Raw genomic sequence first — 27,960 nt, 5'->3', positions numbered from 1 at the left:
TTGTACCCATGATACAAAGCCTACAGAAGTTCACATAAACAAGTGTAAAATAACTAATCTTTGTTTAATTTCTGTTAAGGCAATGCACTGCTGCTCTGCAGACATGCCCAGATGCAGCAGTTATGAAGCAGCTGTCAGTGAAGATTGAACACTCCCACTGTAGCGCAGCAGAGGCTGTCAGAGCAGTGTGTGTTTGTGTGTGTGATGCACTTAAGTGAAAGAGTAAAATACTTCACTTTGTGTAAATCTAACAACTTCTGTTCACAAATGAAAGTGCATGACAAAAATAGAATGGATGTAAAGAGGTTATTAAACACACTTGATTTTTTGACAATTTAACTGCTTTGATTTTAATATTATATAAAAAATAAATAAATAAAGAGCATTTGTATTAAATGTGACCCTCATTTAAATCTATGTGTTTTGTTGGCACTGGTAACAACTTATGAAAAAGCCAACACCCAAATCGAAGGATCATGACATCTTTACATTTAATCACATGTAGGGTTCAATGGTAGAACCGAACCCAAATTCTTATGCAACTTCATTACAGACTGGAATTTTCATTACTCTGGTGCATCTGACATGTACTAGTGTGTGCTGGTTCTATTTGTCTTAATAAATGCCCATTGTATCCTGTCCTCAGTCTACACTAAAACATTGAATTTTTATTTTTTTTAACATACCTAACAAATTAATATTAGGTTAAGTATTTTCAGTAAAATGTTATCAGTAGAACACAATGGAGATGGCCTTTTTTCATTTGTTTATATTTTTGTTTTGCGTTCTTGGGTGGAGCTTACTGTATAGCAGGAGTATGTCTGTTTGTGACAGCATGACGAAAAGACAAAAGAGTGCATCTGTAGCTGCAAAACCTAGCTGCAAAACCTATACAAAGGTTTAAACAGTTGTGCAAATTTTTTTTTTTTTTTTAATTTTCTGTATTGTATGCTCTAATTTAAAATTCAGATATCTTGGACAATAGTTCTAGTGCACTGTTTTCGGGTGTGGTGTGTGTGTGTGTGTGTGTGTGTGTGTGTGGGTGTGTGTGTGTATATATATATATATATATATATATATATATATATATATATATATATATATATATATATATTATATATATATATATATATATATCAGGTTTGATGAGCTGCACGTCCTCTACTGACAGGAACCTGCATCTGTGCCATATATTTACTAACTGCACAAACAGCTTTTTTTTTCTGATTCTGAGGTGTTTCATGTTTTTCAAATATCCATAATACATAATACCTACTGAGTTACTGCGCTCCACGTTAAATGTTTCTCTGAACGGGTCACAAGCCAAATACACAAGGCGGCCCCTCTGGTTTTACCTGTGTTTAGTTTCAGACAGAAAAAGGGGAGGGAAGGAAAGAGGGCTGTGCAGCCCAGACATAGCAGCAACAGAAAGTCTAACCTCAATGCTGACGAGCAGGTTTTAAAAAAAAAAAAAAAAAAAAAAAAGTCTGTTCGAGTAGGTCGCAAGCCAGATTGGTCTTGTTTTTTTGGACTGTGGCTTTCCTCGTTGCAACCATCACCTCTGGAGACAAACATTTTCCAGAAAAGCTTGCGTTAAAGGCTGAAGAGAAAGAGAGGGGGGCAGCCTCTTCCTGAAAATCTCCGTCCACGCAAATGCAGTAAGTTTCAGAGAAACAGGAGCACATTGCTAACTTTCCTGTATCGACGCGTCTGCTGTTGCTCCAACCACGACAGCACTTGAAGTTTGCCAACGGGAAGAAAATAGTTGTGAGTCCTTGCTAAGAAGTAGGGTGAAGATGGGGGCCCTTTGTCTGATGCACAGCGATCAAGATTTAATGCGTTGAAAACACTTGGAGCGCCTGTGCAACATGATGATGAAAACATCTGCTTTGGAAACCGGTCTCCAGAACGAAACCTTTGGTAAGTTAGTCTTCCCTTGAGAAGTTTCTTAGCGATGTACAAGAACTTTCCATTAAAGATGGCTTTTTACCAAATGGCTTTTATATATATAATCTATATATATATATATATATATATTATATAATATATATAGATATATATATATATATATATATATACGCGCGCAACTCTTATACTGTAATTCTTTAGATGCCCTATCAGGAAAAATAATAGTAGAAGGTGGCACTTTTTCTCCCTTGTTTAAAAATAATAATTAATGTAGTGTCATACAGTATATAGTATAGGAATCCTTACATTCACATTTGCAGTTTCTACTTTGAAATGCTGTTTTGTAACTTTTGTTTTTTTAGTTAAATACAGTTTGGTATTTGTGAAACTTGGAAAAGCAACAATAGTCTATGTGTTCCCTACACTTTTAAGCTGCCAGATTTGATCGGGTAATTTAAATTTAATGGAATCAGTGCTTCCCCTCCCGGTAGTAACTCACGTATGTGCCATCCAAGTTCCCTCTAATTCCCCCGCATTTGAGGTACATTTTTTTAAGGTCCAGTTACATTTTGCATAAGTCATTATTTAAAGTTTAGTGACCTTTTTTTGTAAATATAGTTTTGAGAAATGGCGCACTATGGCAAAAGTAAACCTGGGACTTTTTCAGTATGTAAAGGGTAATTTACAGCAGGCATGTATATTGGATATTGGATATTGTTCTTTTCTGTGCTTTGCTGCTTGTTAATTAAAAAAATAAGTAATAGGCCTATTTTTAGTGAGGGATTGTTTTTTTCTGTTCTTCCATAACTTTAAACAACCAATCGGAAGATATGTACAAGTACAATAATAATCAAAATTTAAAAAATGTAAATTATTTGACAAATGTTTAGACTATAAGGCCTTTTCGATATCTTCAGTTCAGTTAAAACACTGATAAAGATGTTTGTCAAAGTATTTCTACTGAATTTCTGTTCTTTCTCTTGTTAAAACTGGAGAGCTGAAAGTTTCCCTGTGAAATAATAAACAAATCACCAAGGGCCTTATCACCACAAAGCATTTAGCTCAGGTTTAGGCAAGTGTTTTCTTAAAAGAAAAAAACAAACAAAAAAAAGTTGATTTGTTCAAAGGCAGTAAGCCCAGGATTTAAATTTAAGAACATGTTATTGTTTTCTGTTAGTTCTGTAACAGCTGGGTTTTTTTGTTTTGTTTTGTTTTTTACAAAAATGGTGCAAAACTTAGAACTGGGTTAAGTACTTTTGCATATGTTTCCTATTGTTCAGACAAAATGCAATGCCAAGGTGCCACTCCCCCTTCTCCCTCTTGATCCTCACTGTTATGCCACCCTGTGAGTAGAAAGGCACAGGCAAGCAACTATTTTCAGCCATATTTGCAGTACTTTAAATGACACTTTTAAGCAGTGCAGTATTTGATCTGTGGTCAGTTGTGAATGCTTGTGTAGTAGTTTGCTCTTTACAACATAAATGTTAGGAGCTGTGAGGTCCTTCTATTTCATTCAAGCTTCCTGTATACAAATGCTTATATTGATTTCTGATTACATGTATCAGAGACAGTGATTTGCTGTGTTTCAATGCAGCTTGACTTCCATTCAATACTAGTGGTCAGTATAAAATATTTGTTCATAGCTAATATATCCAGGTCTACCAAACTAACTGCCTTTTTTAAACTAAAATGGTATTGCTCAAATAAAAAAGTTCATTTATTTCGGGAGAAATGTAGCTACTGTATGTAAATTACAGTTCATTTTAATTTTAAGGAGGTTTGAGAGGGCCAGAAGTTGGTTCGGTAAATTCATCCATTTCATTCAACCATGACTTTTCCTGTTTGAATGCAGCCTGTTTACAAAGTTCAAGAAAGTTAAGAAAAGTAGTCATTTGCAAGATTGTTGTTTTTCTTATAAATTTTATTTGAAGAAAAATCCCCCACTGTTTTTGGCTAAGAAGAATGTTAAGTTTTAGAAGGCTTTTTAAAAAATAATCTTAGACACAGCAATATAAGACAGTGGGCTGGATTTGATAAGTTGCACAACGGTATGGAAGGGGAAAACACTCCATTCTGAGTCAAGCAAAAAACTCCATTGAGTCAAATAAAGCAACTTTCTTCTTTTCATTTAGTTTTTACTTTATTTAAATGTGGGTTTCAGTCATTCTGAGTTATATTTTTCTAATATGAAACCTGTCATTATTATTTTCATTGTCTCTGCCTTCATTGCTTTGTGTGTCGGCAGATTACAGTATTTCTGCGTATAATGCAGACCCATTTACAAATTATAGGAGACTCATCGTATTACAGTAATCAAGGCTCGATTAACGTATATTTGGTAGCATTTTGCTACCCAAAACTCTTAATTTGCTGCAAGTTGTTTTTAAAAAAAAAAAAAAAAAAAAAAAAAAAAAATATGCAATGACATTTTTTTGATACCTTATGCTGCAGTTTGTATGGCTGACCCTGAGTGAACACGTACATAATTACCGGTATTAGTTTTTAAAATATGTACATTATCTTTCATAAAGCGGGAAACCATTGCTAATAGAGCTTCCCGATGTGTCACATTTGGACAGTTGAGTACAAAAACTGTCATAAATCACAACATGGATACAGTAACAGGCAATGACCTAACAGGGTATTAAGTTCATTTAGTGTCTATAAAATGTTAATTTAGTCTGTCACTGAGAATGTCAGCTCAGGTTTTGTTATAATGTTAACCCTGATTTTAACCACGCTAAAAATGAACATATAATAGGTAGGTAATTATTACTTTATCAAAATTCAGATTAGGAAAAAAAAAAAAAAAAAAAAAAAAAAAAAAAACAGGACCAATTATCTTGCTGCATGAGAAGCTACTGTTCGTTGTATTTTGCAGGCTGCACGAAGCTGCGTTGGGTATTGTTAATCCCCAGCAGTTTACGGTGTGTTACGAATTTTTTTTAATCTTTTTTTTAACCATCATTTGTTTCTGACGAAAACCCTGATTGTTTCATTGTAATTGTAGCAAAGTTACTTTTGTAGAGTTTCGAACGTATAGTCTAGTGCTTTCCTAGTAGGATTTTAGTCATTGTCATCTAACAAAAGTTTTCTGTAAGAGAATATATATATATATATATATATATATATATATATATATATATATATATATATATATATATATATAATGGCACCGTCAAACTGTAATTTACACATATCTCGCTAATGTCAATGTTTTTTTTTTTTTTTTTTGTTTTTTTGTTTTTTGTTTTAATCTTGGTTGATATCCCTTATTCTGTTATTACTACTTAGTTTTTTTCTTCAAAATTGTACATCATATCAAATTGCAATAAAATGGCATGTGCGAGCATGCAGATTTATGAACAAACCAGTTAGTATAAGAAGTTGCATGAAACTTTTAATTGTAGTGGTACCGTACTGGAATTCGCTTTCATTTTCAAAACGGCTTGATTGTGGTTGTAACCTTGTCATTTCTAAGGTAATACAATGCAGGATTCAGCGATAATGTGGCACAAGTTACTTTTTTTAAAAAAAATCGTTTTATAGGTGTGTATGATTTGTTAGTTACCGAAATCTCAGTCGACATCTGAAGACAGATAACAGGATAAGTTCGTAGCACTTAATTTGCATTTAATTCGAAACATAACCTGGTTAACTATACTGATGGCATATCAGATGCTTAGATGACAGATATGGTTGCATTCTTAAGGATAAAACAAAATACATTTCGAAAAGGAATTGCATTAGTTCCATTACTTAGCTGAGCACAAGGTGGTTTCAATAAAATCTCTGTTCATCCTCTCCCCCCTTTGGCTCAATGAGATATCCACTCCTCCAATCTCAGAGCTCCTTGGAAGCCAGTACCGGTATTAAAGTTGGCTGGCTAGTCCAGGAAAAGACTCCCTTTTCTCTTTAGGAATCCATTTTTTAAACAGCACATTAAGTTTAAGTTTAGTTGCTGTTCAAGTTCTGTTTGTGGTTGTTTTTGTTAGCGTGTTCAGTCTCCATTTTGTTTTTTATTCTCCTGATATTTCGCTGTTCACCATTCAACCCGGTACTACTCAACAGACTCACCATTTTCTACGATCGCTATTTTTTCATTAACCTTCATCCATCATCATCAGTACAGGACTCTTTTCTGGACTTCATTATTTGTTGGTGAGATTATTCCTTTTCTGTTTGCTGTTTTATTTTGATACTTTGGTTCCTGTAATGTTGGTTTTGTTCTTTTGTTACTTTGGATTACAGGTGCATTGCTTCACTGGACTTGTTAGGCCTAAATTTCATTTATCATCCATTTCCATCAAGACTGTCTTTGTAATTGTTTTCCCTGTATACTTATTTATTCACCTTTTGTCTTTTTTGCCTACCGGTGTGTTGGTTTTGTATTGGTGTGGTGTTTGTGTGTGTGTGGGTTTATTGGAGGCCCACCGGACACCGCATTCATTTCGCTTTAGTGTTAGTTTGTTGGGATGTTTGTTTAGTTCACTTTACTTTCTTACTCACCTGTACCTTCCACCTAACTAAATGTTCTCTGCAATAAATTGTTGTCCTTATATTTCATTTATTACATTATAGTGTACAGATCCTTGCAACATGGGGCCGTGCATTATCATGCTGAAACATGAGGTGATGGCGGCGGATGAATGGCACGACATTGGGCCTCAGGATGTCGTCACAATATCTCTGTGCATTCAAATTGCCATCAATAAAATGCAATTGTGTTCATTATCCGTAGCTTATGCCTGCCCATACCATAACCCCACCGCCACCACGAGTCACTCTGTTCACAACGTTGACATCAGCGAACTGCTCGCCCACATGATGCCATCCACGCTGTCTGCCATCTGCCCAGTACAGTTGAAACCGGGATTCATCCGTGAAGAGCACACTTCTCCAGCATGCCAGTGGCCACTGAAGGTGAGCATTTGCCCACTGAAGTCAGTTACGATGCCGAACTGCAGTCAGGTCAAGACCCTGGTGAGGACAACGAGCACACAGATGAGCTTCCCTGAGACGGTTTCTGACAGTTTGTGCAGAAATTCTTCGGTTGTGCAAACCCACAGTTTCATCAGCTGTCTGAATGGCTGGTCTCAGATGATCCCGCAGGTGAAGAAGCCGGATGTAGAGGTCCTGGGCTGGGTGGTTACACGTGGTCTGCAGTTGTGAGACCGGTTGGACGTACTGCCAAATTCTCTAAAACAACATTGGAGGCAGTTTATGGTAGAGAAATGAACATTCAATTCTCTGGAAACAGCTCTGGTGGACATTCCTGCAGTCAGCATGCCAATTGCATTTATTCAGTGCAGTGTGTCTAGATTATTGCTTGTATCACATTAAATTAGTTCTTATTAAGCACTGATATATGAAGCAGCAGTCTTTACCTGTATATAATAGATGTAGCTCGAAACGTTGGGCTATGGGCTATAGTCCTGTGCTTCAATGACCTATACTGGCATTCAGCATCTTTTCATTGTATTGCACACTTCAAGACCAGGAGGTAATTGCAAAGTCAGGGCAATCAGTAGACTGTCAACATTTTTTACACAAGCATAGAAATATTTTACTGATAATCAATTCACAGTGTTAAGCAGTTTTAAGATAATTTATGGCATGATAACATCAGTTTGTACTGAAACTGGATAATAATCAGAAATAACCTGTGCTGGACAAGGCAGCAATGCATTTAAAAGTGTCATATTTAAAGTTTTAGTACACCATAAAGGAACCAGTATCAGGATTAAGGTCAAGGCAATGGTCATTATTAATTTGTAGTTGGTCCGTTTCATGAAAGTGGTAAGTTTGTTATCAATATAATGACATATCAAGACTAATTTGAATATAAAAAATCCTTTTAAAAGACAGTAGTGTAATATAGATGACATAACCAAATTGTTTTTTATTGAATAGCCATAGTAATGTGTATAAAATCTGAGTACATTTTTCTTTATTAAATAATAAATATAAACTGCTGTTTAAACATCCGGTGGCACATCTGAATGAATCAATGACAAAGTTTTAGCAGCACCAGCCCACTTGCCTTCTAAAATTACTTTGCACTGATGAAGACTCCCCCCCATTTTTTGTTAGTCAAGCAAAATGTACATTAATACTACAGTGTTCAAGTTTAGTTTTAAATATTTTCTATTGTGTAACATGATCTCTGAATAGACTTGTTATTTCAACATGTCAGGAAACAGAGCCCGTGCTAGATCACCTTTTAATAGTGCAGTGACAAGTCTTTGATATAAATATTTACCACAGAGTCTCCACATGCACACTGTAGTTCAAGCTGATCGTGTTATCTGCACATTCCATCAAAGCAGCGTTTTTTAGTTAGGTTTGTAGAAGTTTGCTATGAACAACATAGGGACCTATCTATTTTGCTTGGTTGTATACATTTGTCTCTGCATTGGGCCCCAATACTACAAAGCTGATATTACAGAACACCCTGCAGTGGGTACAAGAAACACACCTCTTGCCTTTGCTGTATCCTGTATTTTCCGCATTGCAGCAATATATGTTTTTCCCACAATCCAGATCGTTTTCATATTTGTATTCACACATTATGCATCGTAGATCCTGGGGAATACATTTCTCAACTTTTACTTGGGCGGGGTGCATTTACCAGGAAAAAGAGAAATTCCCTTATAGATGTAAGGGGTAAATAAATTATTTACATGTGGCAATGTGGACCAGCCAGGTCTCCTGTAATAATTTTCTGTTGCCAGTATACGTCATAGTCAGATCACCATTGGATTGTTGCTGGAAGGAAAATGATCTAAATGCACAAAAAAAGAAGTGGTCTTTTTCCTGCCATTCCACAGATATTACAACTGTACTATACATTTTGTAAATGAAACAAGATTAGGGTTATGCCATCTGTCATTCTTTCAGGAATTGCTCATACTGTAGTATGATCGCGTTGCATAAAACAACAAATCGTAAAGCATTTCCTTTTATTTTTCTCCAGGTCAGCCCAAGAAGATTATGACCATGGTGGCCAGGCCTGTGAACCTTCATCTCCCAGGAATCAGCTTCTCATGCCTGGAATCAGCATCCTGGAGAAACTCATCAAGACCTGCCCCGTGTGGCTTCAGCTGGGCATTAGTCCTGAGAGAGCCTCCGAGATCCTGCAACGAGAGGCAACCGGGGTAAGTGGAAACACAGGACAGCCTGACAACACACACCTCCTCCTCCTCCCTCAGACACGATCGCCTCTTCACTTCCTTGTAGGAGTCTGAGAGGGACAGGGATAACACTTTCCTTGTCCCTGAAAAAATATTTTGAAAGAAAGCACTTGAAAGTACACAGGCCTGTTCTGCAAGACCTTTACTGTGGTATTGTCATGACCTTCTGTCCTATAACACAATGCATGAACTGTGTTGTTTTTTTAAGACAAAAACACTGAAGCATGACTGTCAGGAATGGCCCTGTGCTGTGATAGAAGATGGAAGTCAAAACAAAGATATTTGAATAAAATCGACTCCCATGCAGTGCATCTGTCCTGTTTATTTCATGTGGGCTGAGCAGCTAGGAATTGTACAGTCCCAGCTATGAAGAGAAGAGATATTGCTGCCCTGTAATCAGGTTATTTGAGATTGCTCTTGCTATTGTATACTCCCTCCTGGTTTGACTCCTCAGTCCAGTCCAGTCCAGTGTTCTCCCCCTGCCAACCAGCCTGTTTCCTCAGTTGTCAGCCATGGACAGTAGGCCCCTGTAGAGATCTGCTTACTGATCAGCCAAAAGCTACCTTATACACATATCTGGAAACACTAGGGTCTAACAATCCTATAAACTTATACAACTCATTTCTGTTAAAAAAAAAAAAAAAAAAAAAAAATGAAATGTATAATTTCTGGTTCAAGCAATTAAAGGGTGTGTGTGTGAATTTGTGCTGATTTATCGTAGATTTGGAGAACAACCTACAACTTTTTATTTATAAAGCATCTGTAAGTGATAAGAATGTCGGATTGATCCTATTTAACTGCATTTGTTTAACAGAGTAGGTAGAGATATGTAACAACTGTTACTGACTGTTATCTATTGTAAGATGCACTGTTAAAATAATTCCAGTTGCAGCTGTACCCTGTGTTTTGCATTGTGCGTATTAACAGTTAGTGTATGTTTCACAGTGTTGTCAGTTATTGACCCATAGCCTGTTTATTACTGGAAACAAACAAAGACAAATTGAGACGTCGTGCAAGGTATCCGTGCAGGTTGCAGAACAGGTAACATGCAGAACAAAACCTTTCAATTATAATCCATTGATTTCCCCTTACTTCTGTACTGCCTACTTAACTTTACAAAACAGATTGATCCAGATTTAACTGGTTTTCACTCCAAGGGAACCTCTTTCTATAATGTTTATTAAAAAACGGCACATAAGTTTCAATCTGTTAACACTTAAGTGAGGCCTAGCATGGTATACTATGCTGAGACAGTGACAGCTACTAGCACCCATTTCATGCATACTGTATTACAGTGAATTCTCATTGAAACTAACTTGAATTAGATACATTTTCTACCAGGGCGCTGTGGTCCGAGCAAGTGGGATAAAAGCCTTATATCTTACAGATCACCCTATACTATATTTTCTATAATATATAGTTAAGTATGAATCATTAAATAGTACAGCTAATCATAACATGACTCAGTTTCTGACACAAATGATCTGGAACCTGAGTACTGCTCTGTTCAAGTCACCTGACTGCAGCCTCGCCTCTCGTCAATCACAAACAACCTATACAGCGATTCAATTCCACATACTCATAACGCTAATGCTAGAGAGATGAGCGTTTCTTGTAATTCTTTTATTTTGAACTAAAGAAAAAGATAGGTGTATTGTCATTTACAGGTAAACTAATTATTATTATATAACAACGTGGTTTGAATTCTCGAGGACACTCCTGAGCCTATTAACTATCATACATATTTTGTTGCTCTTTGTTTGATCTTCAAATATTGCTGTAACCCTTTGAATGGCCTAGGGGTGGGGGGTGGGGGCAGCATCATGGGTGTCCACTGTGTAGATCAGGGTTCCCGTACCTATTTTAATACCTATTTATTATCCCATTGCAGGGGGTGAAATCCCCTGCAAAGGGGATATAGTGGAAACTGTCATATCACACTTCAAGTTTTTCCATATATTTGGAGAGTCACTTATCTAACTGTCATGAAGCTTATCTATTTACATTATTTACCCTTCTTGAGAATAACAGACTAAGGATATAGGGGAGTGCTTGTCCATCTGCATATCCCACTTGGATTTATGCATTTATCTGGTTCTTCTAGGTGATAGCTGCCTCTGTGTGCCAGATCTAATAATCAAACATCAGAGTTCAGAATTGCTAGCACACAGCATATGCTTTGTGCTTTGAGGAATGTCCAACTGAGATACTTTAAACATACCTGTGGTAGCACAGGGTGTCCACTACAGCGAGCAAGTTCAGACGCAGAGAGGAAATGATGTGAAGGAAACGCTGTTACCACAAAAATCTCAAAGTTGCTACCTAAAAGAGGGGGCTTCCTTTTACAGCTGTATAACGGTCCTAAAATGCCATCCACAAATCAACATTGTACTGTTTTTTCATTCAGCAGTCGGAACCTTCTTCGGAAAACACAGTTTGCTATATAATACTGTAACAATAAACGTGGAATGTAACAAATTAAAAGTTTGCTTCATACTCCTTTTTGCAGATTTTTCTGGTGAAGAAGAATTTGAATCTCAAGAAAATGGTTCTTTCTGTTCGTTTCCCAGACCGTAGTGGAGCGCCACACATCCAAGACATTCTCATCAAAGAAGAAAAGACATGTAAGGAACGGAATCAATAGCAGTTACATCAGACAGGCCTGCTCTAAAGAGAGACGGCACCCGACACGGGTAATCTGGCCCAGGCAAAGGGAATAGCCGGAAAGATTGTCCTCTTCACTTTACATTGCTTTGCTTTGGCCATGGTATACGACAGCAAATATGACGCTATGGCCAAAGGTCTTGCATCACCGTGTAGAGCTAACTCATTTACTTCATAAAGTCGAATGAAACCTGCTGAATAATTTTACATTAACATACTGAATAACATACCATTTTGTAGTTTTCCATATACTTAACAAAAAATTGAAGACTTTGACATTTCAAAATCTCACATGAAGTACTGTACTACGATTATGGCTTGCAGCAGACTTTTGCTTTATAAATTTGTAGTTTCACTGATTCCATGATGTTTGATAAAATACCTAAATATATCTGAATCCTAAAATTCTAGGTAATGCAAAATGTCTGGCCATAGCTGTAAGGGTTGGCATTCTTAAAGTGGAAAGCAAGTATTTTTTATTTATTTATTTTTTAATAGAAACATTAAACCCATTTTCATGAAGCTTTTACTTATTTAAAACATTAATGATGTTCCTGAATCGGGGATAGACATTTTCTTAACGACAGCCTTGAAAGTTAGCTAGAGTGACCATCAATAAAACCTGTACACTTTTGAATATAATACGACTTGAGTTTTATACTGACTTCTCTACCAGCACATTACCTGCTGGGTCAAGTGATCTTATGCAAATGAATTCCTGAAACTCCCCATTGAAAATGAAACGCTTGTTACATTGGTAGAACAGGAGCGCAGCCAGCTTTAGTTAGTTTGTGTAAATGATACAGCTTTCTGTGGTACTTTCCATTTCATTGATATACAGCACCTTTATGTATCACTGATATGTCTGGCTGTGAAACAACAAACAGTGCCCTTCCTCACTAGACCTGCTTCCCAAACAGAGCACTGCACTGTAGCTGTGCAGCACTGTTGTTATTCCATCAAAGCAGCTCAGCAAAACATATCTTGAGGCAGAAAGTACATTTACAGCAGGTGTATTTACACAGGGAAAGATAACAGGCCACTAATCGTAATTGGGGGTTTGTAAACGGTCTCTGGTTGCTTTTGGTGTTTTTTTTTCTTTTCATCAAAAAGAAAATTGCTGAAAACAGTTATAATTTAATAGCTTTGTAAATCTAGTCAGCTATATTATGAGGGAGGGCACAGTCATGTGACCTTTGCTAAATGTCCGATACATTTGGGACAACAGATAATGTCCTTAATACTGAATACAGCGATGGCCTTACTATTGAGGGTGACTTTATATTGAGGAGAAAGTGGCCTTAATTGTAAAGTTCTGGTGAAATCCTTAATGAAATTTTAGTCATTTTTAAAATGCGGTCTTATGTCTTTTTATAGTTCAGTAAATGTTTCAGTCTAAGAAATATATAACATATTTTCTTCAGGCTGTTAAAAGAAATTCCTGGAGAATTCTTTTGGTTCATAATCTGAGAAAACAAACAGATGTGTGTGTGAATTTCCTCTTTTTAGATGTTAAAGCTAACACCTGACATTGATAGAAATATTTTAATATGCATATATCCCATAATGCAATATATATATAAAGATAAAATCCTCCTTTCAAATTTAAGTATAAGTAAGTTAAAACAATCGAATGCATTATACTGAAGTGTTAAAAACAGAAGCTTTAGTATCAGGTACTATGAGTGTTATGTGCTGTGGCTAGTATTTGAGCAAACTGCTGTGGTACATCCAATGAGAAAAGTAACTTTAAAATAAAGTAATATAAGTAAATAATTGAAATCTGTCATGCAAACACATTCATAATTACACTCAGTGTTTGGTAGCTGTCAAGTTAAATAAATATTAAACTGTAAGGGAGTTCCTTGACGTATCCAGGGGAAGCTTGCAATATTAAACTGACGACAGAGCGAGGCTCTCATGTTCTTTTATTGCTATAAATAGAGTGGAAGCCACACTGAAGACGTGTCGGCCTACTATCTGAGAGTTCCCATAGTAACGAAACAGGATATATCAAGTGTAAAGGCTTATGCGTTTGTATTTCCGTCAAAGGAAAAACCAAGCAATACATAGGTAGAAGAGCCTGTGTAAGAGGTTTGTCAGGTGCACCTGCCCACGGATTGACGTTCCTATAAGGTGCTAAATGTCTGTCCGTTGGATCCGATTAAAAATGTCTTCATATTGTAGACATGGGCCACCAATAAAACCGTGGCATCATTTTCATCAACAAGAATGCTGTACTGTCTGTGTAGAACATTTGGCTTTTGAAAGCTTAATATAATTTTTAGATATCAATTTCATAGTTTAACTTATTAGGCAGTACCTATGACAGACTGTAGGTAATATTATTAACTGCGTATATAGTGTATTTTTTACAGAGGACTATGATATAAGCTGTTATGCACCCAACAAGTACATAGAAGCTTTACCATGAATGTGCCGTCTGGCTGCTTTTATTTATTTTACAGTTATTTTTATTCATTTTTCCAATTTTGGAATGTCCAAGGCTCACAGCTGCAACCCCCGAACTAACTCGGGAGAGACGAGGACTCGTGTCCTCCGAAACAAATGCCATCAGCCATCAGCTTTTTTTTGCTCTGCAAGCCCGCTGTGCAGCCATATAAGAACTTACAGCATCGTAGGACCACGCAGTTCTGAATTGCGTACAGGCCGGACTGCAAGAGCCCAGCCAGCCATAGGGGTCACTTGGTGTGCGTTGAGCCAAGGACTCCCCAGCCGACCTAACCCCTACCCTGCCCGGGTAGTGCTTGGCCAATTGTGTGCCACCCCCTGGGAACCAGTCCATGGTTGGCAGTTGCATAGCTTGGATTCAAATCCAAGCTATAGGGCGCATCCTGCACTCCGGGCAGAGTGCCTTTACCGGATGCACCACTCTGGAGTCCCCTGGCTACTTCTGTAATATATAGCTAAATAATTAAACAGCATAGCTAATCTTAATGTTACATTGTTTTATACAAACAATCTGATGGAAGCCGGCGGATACAAAGACATTTCAGATGGCTGTGTCACATTAGTACAACCAGAAACAAATGCCATTAAAGCAACAAATGCGTATGTTTTGTTACTGTCTGTTAACAAATTAAATCTTGTTTTCATTAATGCCTAAAGCTTTGCTCTTGTTGTTTTTGTTGTCAGCAGAACCCCTTGATGGATTGCAGTGATTTTGCACTTTAATTACAACACTACTCAAGAAATGACCAAGGTGTTAGAGCTGTAATGGCACCCATTGTGTTTGTACCTGTAGTCTGCTTGTTCCTTTTTAATAGTAAAACAAATAACCCCATTACTATTCTGAGGTTCACATGTTATCCCTTGAAATGTCCTGTCATTTGCTATCCTGAATCGCTCACTGTTTTACCTTTAGAAAGACCAAGAGAGAAATAGAAATAAACATTGCTAAGGGAGCTAAAACCAATTCCAAAATGTTTTTCCAATATTACAACAGCAAGAGAACATTCAAAGAGGAGATTAAATGTTTAAGAGATACAAATGGCAAAATCGTAGAGGAAGAAAAAAAAATAGCAAATATGTTAAATGATTACTTTTCACAAGTTTTTACAAAGGAAGATACTGACAACATGCCCCACATGTCATCCAGTTCCTATCCAGTTTTAAATAACTTTAGCATAACTGAGGCAGAAGTGTTAAAGGGACTAGGAGCTCTTAAAATAAACAAATCCCCTGGGCCGGATGAGATCCTCCCAGTAGTACTCAAAGAAATGAAAGAAGTAATTTACAAATCGCTAACCAAGATCATGCAGCAGTCTCTTGACACAGGGGTGGTACCGACAGACTGGAAAATTGCAAACGTAATACCGATCCACAAAAAGGGAAACAAAACTGAACCAGGTAACTACAGACCAGTAAGCCTGACTTCTATTATATGCAAACTTATGGAAACTATAATAAGATCCAAAATGGAAAATTACCTATATGGTAACAGGGTCCTGGGAGACAGTCAACATGGTTTTAGGAAAGGGAGATCGTGCCTAACTAACTTGCTTGATTTTTTTGAGGATGCAACATCGATAATGGATAATTGCAAAGCATATGACATGGTTTATTTAGATTTCCAGAAAGCTTTTGACAAAGTCCCGCACAAAAGATTAATTCTCAAACTGAACGCAGTTGGGATTCAAGGAAACACATGTACATGGATTAGGGAGTGGTTAACATGTAGAAAACAGAAAGTACTGATTAGAGGAAAAACCTCAGAATGGAGTGTGGTAACCAGCGGTGTACCACAGGGATCAGTATTAGGTCCTCTGCTATTCCTAATCTACATTAATGATTTAGATTCTGGTATAGTAAGCAAACTTGTTAAATTTGCAGACGACACAAAAGTAGGAGGAGTGGCAAACACTGTTGCAGCAGCAAAGGTCATTCAAAATGATCTAGACAAGATTCAGAACTGGGCAGACACATGGCAAATGACATTTAATAGAGAAAAGTGTAAGGTACTGCACGCAGGAAATAAAAATGTACATTATAAATATCATATGGGAGATATTGAAATTGGAGAAGGAATCTATGAAAAAGACCTAGGAGTTTTTGTTGACTCAGAAATGTCTTCATCTAGACAATGTGGGGAAGCTATAAAAAAGGCTAACAAGATGCTCGGATACATTGTGAAAAGTGTTGAATTTAAATCAAGGGAAGTAATGTTAAAACTGTACAATGCACTAGTAAGACCTCATCTTGAATATTGTGTTCAGTTCTGGTCACCTCGCTATAAAAAAGATATTGCTGCTCTAGAAAGAGTGCAAAGAAGAGCGACCAGAATTATTCCGGGCTTAAAAGGCATGTCATATGCAGACAGGCTAAAAGAATTGAATCTGTTCAGTCTTGAACAAAGAAGACTACGTGGCGACCTAATTCAAGCATTCAAAATTCTAAAAGGTATTGACAGTGTCGACCCAAGGGACTTTTTCAGCCTGAAAAAAGAAACAAGGACCAGGGGTCACAAATGGAGTTTAGAAAAAGGGGCATTCAGAACAGAAAATAGGAGACACTTTTTTACACAGAGAATTGTGAGGGTCTGGAATCAACTCCCCAGTAATGTTGTTGAAGCTGACACCCTGGGATCCTTCAAGAAGCTGCTTGATGAGATTTTGGGATCAATAAGCTACTAACAACCAAACGAGCAAGATGGGCCGAATGGCCTCCTCTCATTTGTAAACTTTCTTATGTTCTTATGTTCTTCTTTCTCTCCCCATACAGTGCTCTATCTGGAAGGTTCTGTCCTTGTGTTCGATGACATTTTTAAACTGGTTGCCTTCTACTGTGTCAGCAGGTACAGCGTATTACTTATTCTCACAAATATCAGCTTATCCCCTGTGTGTGTATGTAAGAAAAACATGTTTGGTATTTGCTGTACAACAGTCCAGTGGTCTAGCTGCAATTAAGCCACGTAACCTAACACAGGAAGTGTTGTTTTTGGTTTTGTTTTTAATCTGCAGCATTGTTCTTAAATTAATTGTTCTTTAATTTTGCATTTTACAAGTTAAACCCTACTTCTTTCAAAGCAGAAGCCCCAAATGAACCTTAATATTTATTTCATAAACTCACAAAATAATAGATGTAAAATCCTGTACATTTGATAGATCATTTCATTTCCTTGGCAGTCACTTATCTTGGGATAACTGCTATCTGTCCAATTTTGCCAACTAATTTGTCTCACTTATGATCTTACCACCGCTGCCCCCTACTGTGCATTTCCATCACTATTACTATCATGAATTGTAGCCAAATGCAATCCAAAAAAATCTATTGGAAGTTAGGATTGAAAGGTCAACGTTTGGAGAAGACATCTGAAAATTGAACTCCTGCTTTTCATTTTCTTGTAGAGATGTGCTGCCGTTTACTCTAAGCCTACCCCAGGTAATAAAAGAGGCAACCAAATATGAACATCTTGAGACTGTATCAAGCCTTGGATCAGGTACACTTTTTAAAGGTTTCCTATGAAAAATCTGATAATGGTTCTTTGCTGCTTTACAGATGGTGGCTATGAGGTCCACTTTCTGATTTGGTTCCAGCCCAAGCCTTAGAATGTGGTTTTGAAGAGAAGCTTTGAGGTGCACAGATTAAATCTGATCGTGCCACAAAAGATCCTGATGGTCAAAATAACTTCAACAGTATAGTATACAAATAGTCAATGGATTGGGGTAGTACAATCTTTTGAATATATCTTTTCAGGATTGCCAAGATATTTAGTGAGCATATTTAGTGAATATCTCTATTGACGTGTGTAACACTTTGGCTTGGTGGGTTGTATTGATTTGTACTGTGAAACCTACAGTGTTTTTTTTTTTTTTTTTTTGTATTATTATTTTGGTTTTTTCTTAAAGTCAGACTAAGTAGTTTGTTTTCCTTAATATTCCACCCGGAAAAAAAATTCAGATGAGTCATCTAGTTTTGTTTTTTTTTCCCCCAAGACAGCACGACTTTTCTGTAGAATTCAGCAAATACACGCCAGTCTTTTACATGGGGGAACCAGCCCTGTTTTTAATGATACATGTTCCATTGGTATTAATGGAAAGAGTGTGTGTGACAGGCAGCACTACACAAGCTTCCTTTCAGATGAGCTGTGCTTCAGGAATATGACAGTCAGCCATGAAATATAGCAGATAAGCTTAGTCAGTCCAGAGCCTACAATTATACTGTCATCCAAGATCTGAAATGAACTCCAAGACATAGAAATAATTGTTTGTGACATTCTCTAAAAAATGTTTGGATTGAATTTAAACTTGTGTTTTGTTTATTGTTTTACCACTGTATGACATTGTTTTGGTCTGATCATCACACAGCACGGGAAGCCACAGTTGTTTTTTTTTTTTTATTTCTGTTAATCTAAAGTGTATTAAAATAAATTTAAATTAATGTTGACAAACTAATAATGCAAACAGATTTCAACACAAGGGGACAGTGATAATGCTGACCTATGCTTATAAGAGGTAGAAAATGCAGAAAAAAACATGGATTATGACATTTTTAAATAAATACCACAAATAAAACTATATTGCCATCTGGTAGTGGTGTAATGTAAAATGTTTTATTAGAATCCATGTTAAAGAAAAATTGAAAGCATAGTCACAAACAAACATATATATATCTGTGATCTATTTTTTGTATATAAATTTGATAGTCCAGCATTTTTAAAAATAATTTGTTCAGCTGTTCTATTACTTTTAAACGTAATATTACTTTTTAAACGTACTTTTAAAAGTATATTGTTATAATAAATCTTCTCAAAACACAGAACAAATTAACACGATATTGACTGCTATTTTCAGTTTATACAGATAGAATTGCAGATATCCCACACAACCAATAGAGGGTGTTACAAAATAAGCTTTCTGGATTGAGACGATAGTAAAAGTTTCTTGGAAACATCTCTGTGGGAAAAGCTGTTTTGTACTTCATTTACTCAGTTGTATGTACAATGCAGTGTGGTCACTTAATTTGCTGGCAAAATATTATCTTGCACTACGGTCTGTAAGTTTTAGCCACATAAACTGTTTTTAAATGACAGTAAGCAGCAGTCTTGGCTTTGTAATTCTTTCTGCTGGCAACGGTATTGCTAGGTCTATGTGAAAACAATCGGAATGATGTGGAATTATTTTTCCATGGTAAGGGTTAGGGTTACAAAGTTACTTTACTAAGTTCTGCTTTTAAGTCTTGAGTTGCATAATGTTTCATCAGTCAGGATATGTCGGTTTTGCCTGCTGAACATGACTGTGAAGTTTTACCACAAGCAGCATAGATGTATTTGTAGTTTTTATTTATTTATTTTTTTCAATGGGGGGAGTTATTTTGGTTGGAAACTGAACAGGTGGCAGAAGGGTGTAATTTGGTTCAACTATGACTGAAATATGTGTTTATTTATGTATGGGCACTGGTGTTATGGATTGTAATCCCTGTTGGTGAGATGAGATTATACATTCTATAACCACATCTGTAAATGGTCCCGGCTCTTTTGCATAATGGTTAAGAAGCTCGCTTGTAGTGTGCATGGTTGGCCCAGCCTCTGCCCTGTTTCTTTTTCTCCTGGTGGCCTCGCCTATTTAAAATAGGTGTACAGTACTATTCAGCAGTCACCATTGCAGTTGGATAGAACTGCATTTGTGAGAATGATTTCTCATGCAGGCAGCTGAAGAGTAGACCTTCTCTCATCAGGAATACCTAGATATTTAGAAATCAACCACCCCAATACTTTTTTTTTTTTTTTAGAGATAGTATGTTCTTTTGTTCACTGCAAATAAAAATAACCCAAGCATGCATTCTTAAATAATTAATAGTCTTGCTTCACAAACCTCACGATTGTGACAGGGTTTTTCTACTAACTAGGAAGCAAATCTTCTTTTAATATCTGCCAATAACAGCCATTTTTGTTATCTACCCACAACAGATTTCTGGGGTTCTTCTCTCAACCGAAGAGTTGATGTTATCAAGGGCTGTACTCTCAGCAGCAGCAACAGTAGCCTTCGAGCTGGCCAGCATTTTTCTAATAATGCAAGTCAGTGCTCATGTGAGATTGAGCTGTCCATAGGAAATGACAGGCTGTGGTATGTAAATCCTATTTTTATCGAAGAGTATTGCAACAGCCTGCCTTCAACTGCACCTATTACAAGAAGCCAGAGTCTGACTACTTCAAATTCAATTCAGCCCAGATACAAGAGACCTCCTCCCATACCTCCCAGAACTCGGACAGCAGAAGAGCTGTTTCCTAGTGTAAGGGAAGCTAAGGACCCATCTTCCACAGTTCCAAGCCCACAAAGGGAAGAGGTGAAAATTGGGCAGAATGAAGAAGGAAGCAACAGTGTGACACAAATGGCTGAGAAAATGGAAAGCAGCGTGGTAGAAATCAAGCCCCAAAAGAATTTTCGGATACCTCCAGTTCCTCCAAGAAGGCGAGTGTCTGAAAAGTTCTCTGAAGAGGTTGCTGTCAAAGAGGAGATTACTGTATTAGTGGAGAATCAAGGAGATTCAGTACCTGTTGCTACTTTGATCAGTATCGAAGACCTCCAAGAGACTGTGCAAAACACCCCTTCTCCCAAAGGAGAGGAACTGCCTAAGCCAAGCCCAGTTAAGGAGCAACCTGCTGTTGTAGAACCTAAAAGTGTTCCTCAAAACACCCAGGCGGTCCAGCAAACATCTAAGAAAACAGCCCCAATTCCCCCACCAAGGAGGAAGAAACAAATGACGGCCAATGCAAAAGGACTGAATTCGGAGAAGTCAAACTCAACAGCAACAAAAGACACATCACAAAACAAACCAAACATCTCTCCTAAAAGCTCAAGCACCCCTGCTCTGTCGCAGAAGTCCATGAATTTGGTCGAACTCAAGGTTTCAGACACCTCCCTCTACTCACCAGAAGGAAACCCACCAGCCCCTTCTTTGGACCATGACTCTTATTCCACAAGCAGCACAGAAGACGATTTTGAGCACAGACCTGCATATCCTATGAAGAGACACCCCACTATCATGCTAGACAAGGCCAAGCAGCGGCTGTCCATGGTCAACCTTCCTAACATGTTCACCATCTTCCTGTCTTCTGACCGCAAGATCCGGAAGAAGATCACAGAACTGGTGCAGGATAAGGACTCCTACTTTGGGAACCTGGTGCGGGATTACAAAACCTTCACTCTGGAGACTATGAAGAAACATTCCTCCAGTACTGAGATGCTGCAGGAGATCCGGCAGATGATGACACAGCTGAAGTGCTATTTAATACAGAGCACAGAGCTGCAGGGACTGGAGGAGACTGCTGGTTATTCAGACGACAGATTAGGTAACACCAGATCTTTTCAATTTTCTGCAGTTCTGAAAAGCAGCAATATGGATTTTAGGGATTTCTTTTACTGATTTTAAACAGCATACATATCTAAATACTGCAGTAAAGGTATACTTTACAACATGTACAGATTCATAATATTAAATTTCCTACCCATCTGGTATGAAGGTTTTCTATCATTGTTTGCTTAGCTGATTATGTACCAGTCTTAGTTTTAGCTTACTAATAGCTTACTATTTCAACATTTTAATTTTTCAAACACTTCTAAAAGATGAAATTCTGAAGTCATGGGTTGTTGGAAAAGATCACTAAGGGTATGCACCTATAATTTATGTCCTCTCTGAAACTCTGGCAGCTGGTTTCAAAGAGGACAGGAATTACAGATACTCACCACAAGTGGTCATTTTTCAAACCACCAGGTTGCTGAAAAGGTACGTTTTTACTAGGCTACTTTTTAAGCATTTATGTTCTAACCAGAAACAGTGATAGATAATGAAAGAGATCACATGAACTCTGATGATAAACAAGTAAAGTGCCTCACTACATTGTTCTAGTATACAAAGAATCACATACTACAGTTTGCAATAAAAAAAAAATTACAAATCCCCCCCAAAAAGTGTTGCACTTCTTGTTTAATGAGTGTGCTGTCACAGTTTTAACACCAACTGAACTAAGGTAACTACAGGAGCATTTTTGGTAGGAAACCCCAGTCAGAACCCTTGTTTACTAAATATCTTGGTGTCCCTAAATAGATCATTCAAATAAAAAAATAATACAAGATATTCCAGTAGTCCACTGGCACCTGCAATGTTATAGTGCAGTATACAGTAAGTGTATGACACAGAGCACTGATAACTAACATGTTGATCTCTTTAGTGAATGGTGACAGTCCACAAATATCTACTTACTCTAGAGTTGGTGTACTAAACATATGCATGATGTCATTTTCACTTCCCCTACTGAGGACTGTTACAATGAGCCATTAACCATAGGAATTGAAATAGATTTCCTGCACTGTGAATGCTTAACCCACTGTATACTGCAGAGCTGGAACATAGCAATGCAAACAGAAACACCACAGCATTAGACTACAGCTTAGTTATAAATCGAGGTTCACTTTACAGTTCATCCTTTTGCAGTGGTTTTCAAACTGGGGTTTCCTGCGATCATGTTTGCTTCCTTGCAACTCTGGACAGTTTTAGTTTTCAGTTTGTTTACATTCGCCAAAGGGACACAAGCCTCCCCGCCCCTTTGAAATGAATGTGGTCCTAATGTCCTGTACATACAGAGACATCTCTATGTTAATTAAACCTTTTTCAGGTTAGTTTACTAAACAGCAATGAAGGATTAAGTTTTAAAAAAAAAGGCTATTGCAGGCAATTAATTTTAAAACCTTAGTTATCTTACTATTAAGTAAGAGAACATGCAACAACCAGCTGCGTGTGTGTGTGGGCAAGTATTAATATCAATATGTGAGCAAAATTTGAGAATGTCCACACAAAGATAGTAACTCCTGGAAAAAAAATGTTGTGGGAACTTTGTAAAAAGCCTTTTAAGAACTATAAATATGCCTTCAAATTTTTTAAAAATCTTTAGTTTGTTGTCGAGTTTTGTCTGACTGGAGTTAGAAATAGTAATTAAAAATATAGTGAGAGTCAGTGAGAAGTCCCCACAAATATAGGAATGCAAATGTGTGTGTGTGTGTGTGTGTGTGTGAATCGATGTGTTTGTGTGGAGTGTTTGAATTTGACACCAATCCAGTTTCATTCTGGTATATTCTTTGCCAAGTCCGAATTTTGGAAAAGCTAAGCCTATATATATATATATATATATATATATATATATATATATATATATATATATATATATATATATATATATATATAATATTATATATATACTATATTTCTATATAAATATTATGTTAAAAGCTGGCCTGTAATTGGGGAAAAAAAAATACTGTAGTCTTCAAACTGATCAGAAAAGGTGTTTATATAACTATACAGCTGCTTTACAAAACTGAACCCTTCATTGCTGTTTACTAAACTAACCTGAAAAAGGTTTAATTAACATAGAGATGTCTATGTATGTACAGGACATTAGGACCACATTCATTTCAAAGGGGCGGGGAGGTTTGTGTCCCTTTGGCGAATGTAAACAAACTGAAAACTAAAACTGTCCAGAGTTGCAAGGAAGCAAACATGATCGCAGGAAACCCCAGTTTGAAAACCACTGCAAAAGGATGAACTGTAAAGTGAACCTCGATTTCAAATATCAGGTATCCTAATTCAAAACTGGTTTAGTTTAGTGTTAATGTTTCTTGACATTGTCTAGTGAAACCAGCTTGAGGCTGTTTATAAAACACAGGTTATTGTAAAGCAGCTGTATAGTTATATAAACACCTTTTCTGATCAGTTTGAAGACTACAGTATTTTTTTTTCCCCAATTACAGGCCAGCTTTATATATGTATATATGTATATATATATATATATATATATATATATATATATATATATATATATGGTGTGTGATGTGTGTATATATATATATATATATTATATATATATAATATATATATATATATATATATATATATATATATAATATATAGCGGCGGGCAACCCCAGGCGATGCATAGCGGCGGGCAATATATATATCGAAAAAAGCTGGCCTGTAATTGGGGAAAAAAAAATACTGTAGTCTTCAAACTGATCAGAAAAGGTGTTTATATAACTATACAGCTGCTTTACAATAACCTGTGTTTTATAAACAGCCCCAAGCTGGTTTCACTAGACAATGTCAATTCACCCTCTGCTGGTGGACAGGGACCCAGAAACATTAACACTGCAAACTAGTTTTGAATTAGGATACCTGATATTTGTGTTCAGGTCTAACAAGAACTTACATAAAATCCTGCCCTCTCTATACTTGGAGCCCTGTTTTGAAGCACGGGCAAGACACATTTTCTTCCTGAGCAAGTTGCTATCTAGTTTGATACCAAAACAATTGTTTTATTCTTCTCAGAAAAATGTGCTTCAGAATACTTTTGTTTGTGTGTAAAATTCCATACAGTGTATGTATACGGTGGATGTAGGCCATATGTGTTCATGCTACTGAAAGCTCTAATTCTGTGGAGGAGGATGAATGTCACTGGAAGTTGCATTATTGTTTTTGAACAGGTCTAGACACTCTAATAGCGCACATTAGAGAACATTTTGATATCTGTTATAAACATAGGGATATAAGCAGTCACAAAGAGATGGGGGAGAGAAATCTATTTACAAAATAAGTTGAAGAAGAAACTACTGTCTGGCCCTTTTTACTGTCAATGAAAAAACGCTCCAGAGTTTGGCTGCACTGTGTGTGAAATGTTTCATTTTTCAAACCAGAAATGACATTATCTAACAGTAGATCTTTTTTTTTCTGATTCATTCTATACAGAAGCTGTCATTGAGGCTGCATTGTGCAAAAGCGTCCTGAAACCACTAAAGGAGTCCATTTACACAGGCTTGAAGGAAATCCATACGAATGACTTGTCTCTCAAGAGTCTCAAAGAGAACCAACAAGTCATTCTGAACACCACCACTACAGACTTGGGGGTGACCACCAGCGTGCCGGAGACCCCCGTCATGGAGAAGATCCAGCAGAAGTTTACGTCTATGCACCAGGCCTACTCCCCAGAGAAGAAGATAGCTACCCTGCTGAAGACATGCAAGATTATCTACGAATCCATGTCCATAGGATGCCCAGGTAAGACTGCTGTCTGGCGGGGAACAGAGTGAACCAGACACCCTCTGTTCTGTTCATCCTTTTGATTGGCCATCATAGGAAGAATCATTTAGTTATTTACCTCAATTTTAAAATAAAGACCCATGTCAACATTGTTATCAAAATTTTTGTTTATTATTATTATTATTATTATTATTATTATTATTATTATTATTATTATTATTTTTTATATAATTTTACTGTGACCTTATTCTTATCACGTAAGACTCAATAAGCTTGTTTATCTGTAGACTTTTTTTAACTGATATCTATTTCTTTGTTGATATTGTTTTTTTCGTACATCCTGTTTTCTGTTTCCAGCAAACACTGTCATCTACAATTTCTGCTTTCTTCTGTGTAAGTTGAGCATTGACTTCAAGATTGGTTTGTTAAAAATGGTTTGATTTTTAATGGAGGGAAAAAAAAGACAGATACCATGTTTGGTTCAGAGAAAAAACAATAATTCCAATTATATTATTGTTACTTGTAATAATACACCTTTTGGAGAGAGTTGCTACTTTTAAATACTTGGGTATCAGTATTGATACAACTCTTAAGTTTGAAAAACACATAAGAGAAATATGTAGTAAAATTGGCTGAAGAAAAGTGGCGAGAGTTTGTGGTACCAAATATTTTAAAATACCATTGTTAAAAAGTGCTACCGGAATTAAATCTGTTGCTTTTGCTGCAGTTTCAGATTGGAATGCATTGCTGATGGGACTTAGGTCAGAGACTTCCCATCGTCAATTTTAAAAAGTTGATGTTTCTTTATCTGAAGAAGCCCTGTGTATGGATATGATGTTGTGCATAGTTTTAAATATGTAGTCTGTGTGTTTTATGTGACTGTAATATGCTGCTGTTGGACACCGTTGAAAATCAGCTCATTGTAGCTCATATGGCGTTTTTCCAATAAAAATTAAATGAAAAATGAAATCAATAGCAACCTGAGACGATGATTTGTGGACACTTTACTTACATGTTGGCCTACTTTACTTGCTCAAGTACCTTGTTTTTAACACACTCTGACATTTTTACATATAAGGTACCAGCTTGTTTAGATGATGCACCTATTGTATTGCCTCAGTGTGCAGACTTTTTGGATTCTAGTTTGTATAATATGTAATTATATTTTTTCCAGAGGAGAGACATTAGACCAGTGATGGCCAAAGTTGGCTCTTCCAGTCCTGTTCTTAGTTCCAACCCTGTTCAAAATGGTTTCATTAAACCAAATAAACCCCCCATCTGGACCCTAAAGTTAATTATTTGGTTTTACCTGTAAAAACTTGAGTGGAATGGCCATCTGTGTTTGGATATCCCTACATTGGACTGTCCGTTAAGGTCACTGTCGAGGCATCAGGGGATTTGTGTCTTCAATCATACTGCAGGTTCACAGTTTCTGTGCAATGGGACGAAGACAAAACATTTGTCTTATAGACCTATTACTAATTTTACTTTTAATACTATGTTTTAATCTAAATAAAAAATGAGATTTTATTTGTAAAGAAATATGAAATTTGAGGATGCTGTTGCATTTGCTGTCATAGTTCAGTTCGCGTGCAAATTGTAGGCAGGTTTATAATCTAAACTAGGAAGTTCTTGCAGTTTTCACAAGGTTTGGCCTGCAGACATTTTACAGACCAATATAGTTAGCAAATATGTCACAATGTCCTCCTGTGGGCTACAAGGGAAGTGGTTGCAATTCGGTGCCTGTCTTCCACTGCTGCTGCCATTGAGAGACTCCTAAACACTTGCATGTTTCTTTAAGATTATTTGAGAAGAAAGATTCACTATACACTAAAAGACTGTGTGGGTGTGTGGGGAAGAGAAGAAAGCTGTGGAAAACAGCCGGTCTCTCAATTCCATGTGGCAATACAATAAGTAAAAAACAAATGTGCCATTAAATATTCAGGAGTCAAGGACACTGAAAGTACAGGCATAATATATAATGGAATGGAATTTAACAGGAAGGGAAAATAGGTATGACAGCTCCCCCTGCTGTTCAACACTGGTATTAATTATTTTCTGTTAACTTCTTCAGTGTGCAAAGGGCTTGGTGTTTCTCTGTCTGTCTGACAAAGAAAACATGGACACTAATGTGCAGATGGATATGGGTTACTCTAACTACTGTATGGTGCTAATGAAAATGGTGCGAGAGGAGCAGTACAAAGCATCAGCCTCCTCAGTTGCTAATCGTGGATATTAATATGCCAGTGACAAAGCCTTGTGTTGAAATCATTTCAATACATTTTTAGGTGGGATCTTGGGTATTGCTTGGGTTCACTAGCGTGCTCCTGTTCCATAGGTGATTCCCATTGATTTCATTATGTTGGTAGACAGGGAATATGTTTTCAGACACTGTCAAGGACTGGTTCCCTGTGTTAATCACACCTGGCTGTTGCAGGGAAGCCGCATGGCGCTGATGATTTCCTGCCAGTGCTGATGTACGTCCTGGTCCGAAGTAACCTGCCCGCTCTGCTGCTGGATGTGGAGTATATGATGGAGTTAATGGACCCCACGCTGCAGCTTGGAGAAGGTAGACCTGACCAGGGGAATTGCCTTGTCTGATCCCCAGAATTAGCTATTTAAAAAGTAACTTTTTTCTGGCGTTAGTA

At 37.0% G+C, this 27,960-nt stretch overlaps 1 protein-coding gene across 1 annotated transcript in view; it reads left to right on the top strand.

The window, feature by feature from the left end:
- Window positions 1–291: 291 nt before the first annotated feature.
- The window catches only part of LOC121329672 (ras and Rab interactor 3-like), a 31,528-nt gene continuing 3,859 nt past the window's right edge, over window positions 292–27,960 (top strand). The window contains exons 1-9 of the mRNA XM_041275380.1: window positions 292–297; window positions 1,790–1,905; window positions 8,879–9,065; window positions 11,611–11,725; window positions 17,007–17,079; window positions 17,633–17,724; window positions 20,194–21,576; window positions 25,022–25,330; window positions 27,750–27,881. Of these exons, the coding sequence (XP_041131314.1) occupies window positions 292–297; window positions 1,790–1,905; window positions 8,879–9,065; window positions 11,611–11,725; window positions 17,007–17,079; window positions 17,633–17,724; window positions 20,194–21,576; window positions 25,022–25,330; window positions 27,750–27,881 (2,413 nt within the window). The remainder of the gene's footprint in view (window positions 298–1,789; window positions 1,906–8,878; window positions 9,066–11,610; window positions 11,726–17,006; window positions 17,080–17,632; window positions 17,725–20,193; window positions 21,577–25,021; window positions 25,331–27,749; window positions 27,882–27,960) is intronic.

Source organism: Polyodon spathula, chromosome 17 (genome assembly GCF_017654505.1).
Source record: "Polyodon spathula isolate WHYD16114869_AA chromosome 17, ASM1765450v1, whole genome shotgun sequence".
Classification (NCBI taxonomy): Eukaryota; Metazoa; Chordata; class Actinopteri; order Acipenseriformes; family Polyodontidae; genus Polyodon; species Polyodon spathula.
This window is presented reverse-complemented; position numbering and strand designations above follow the sequence as displayed.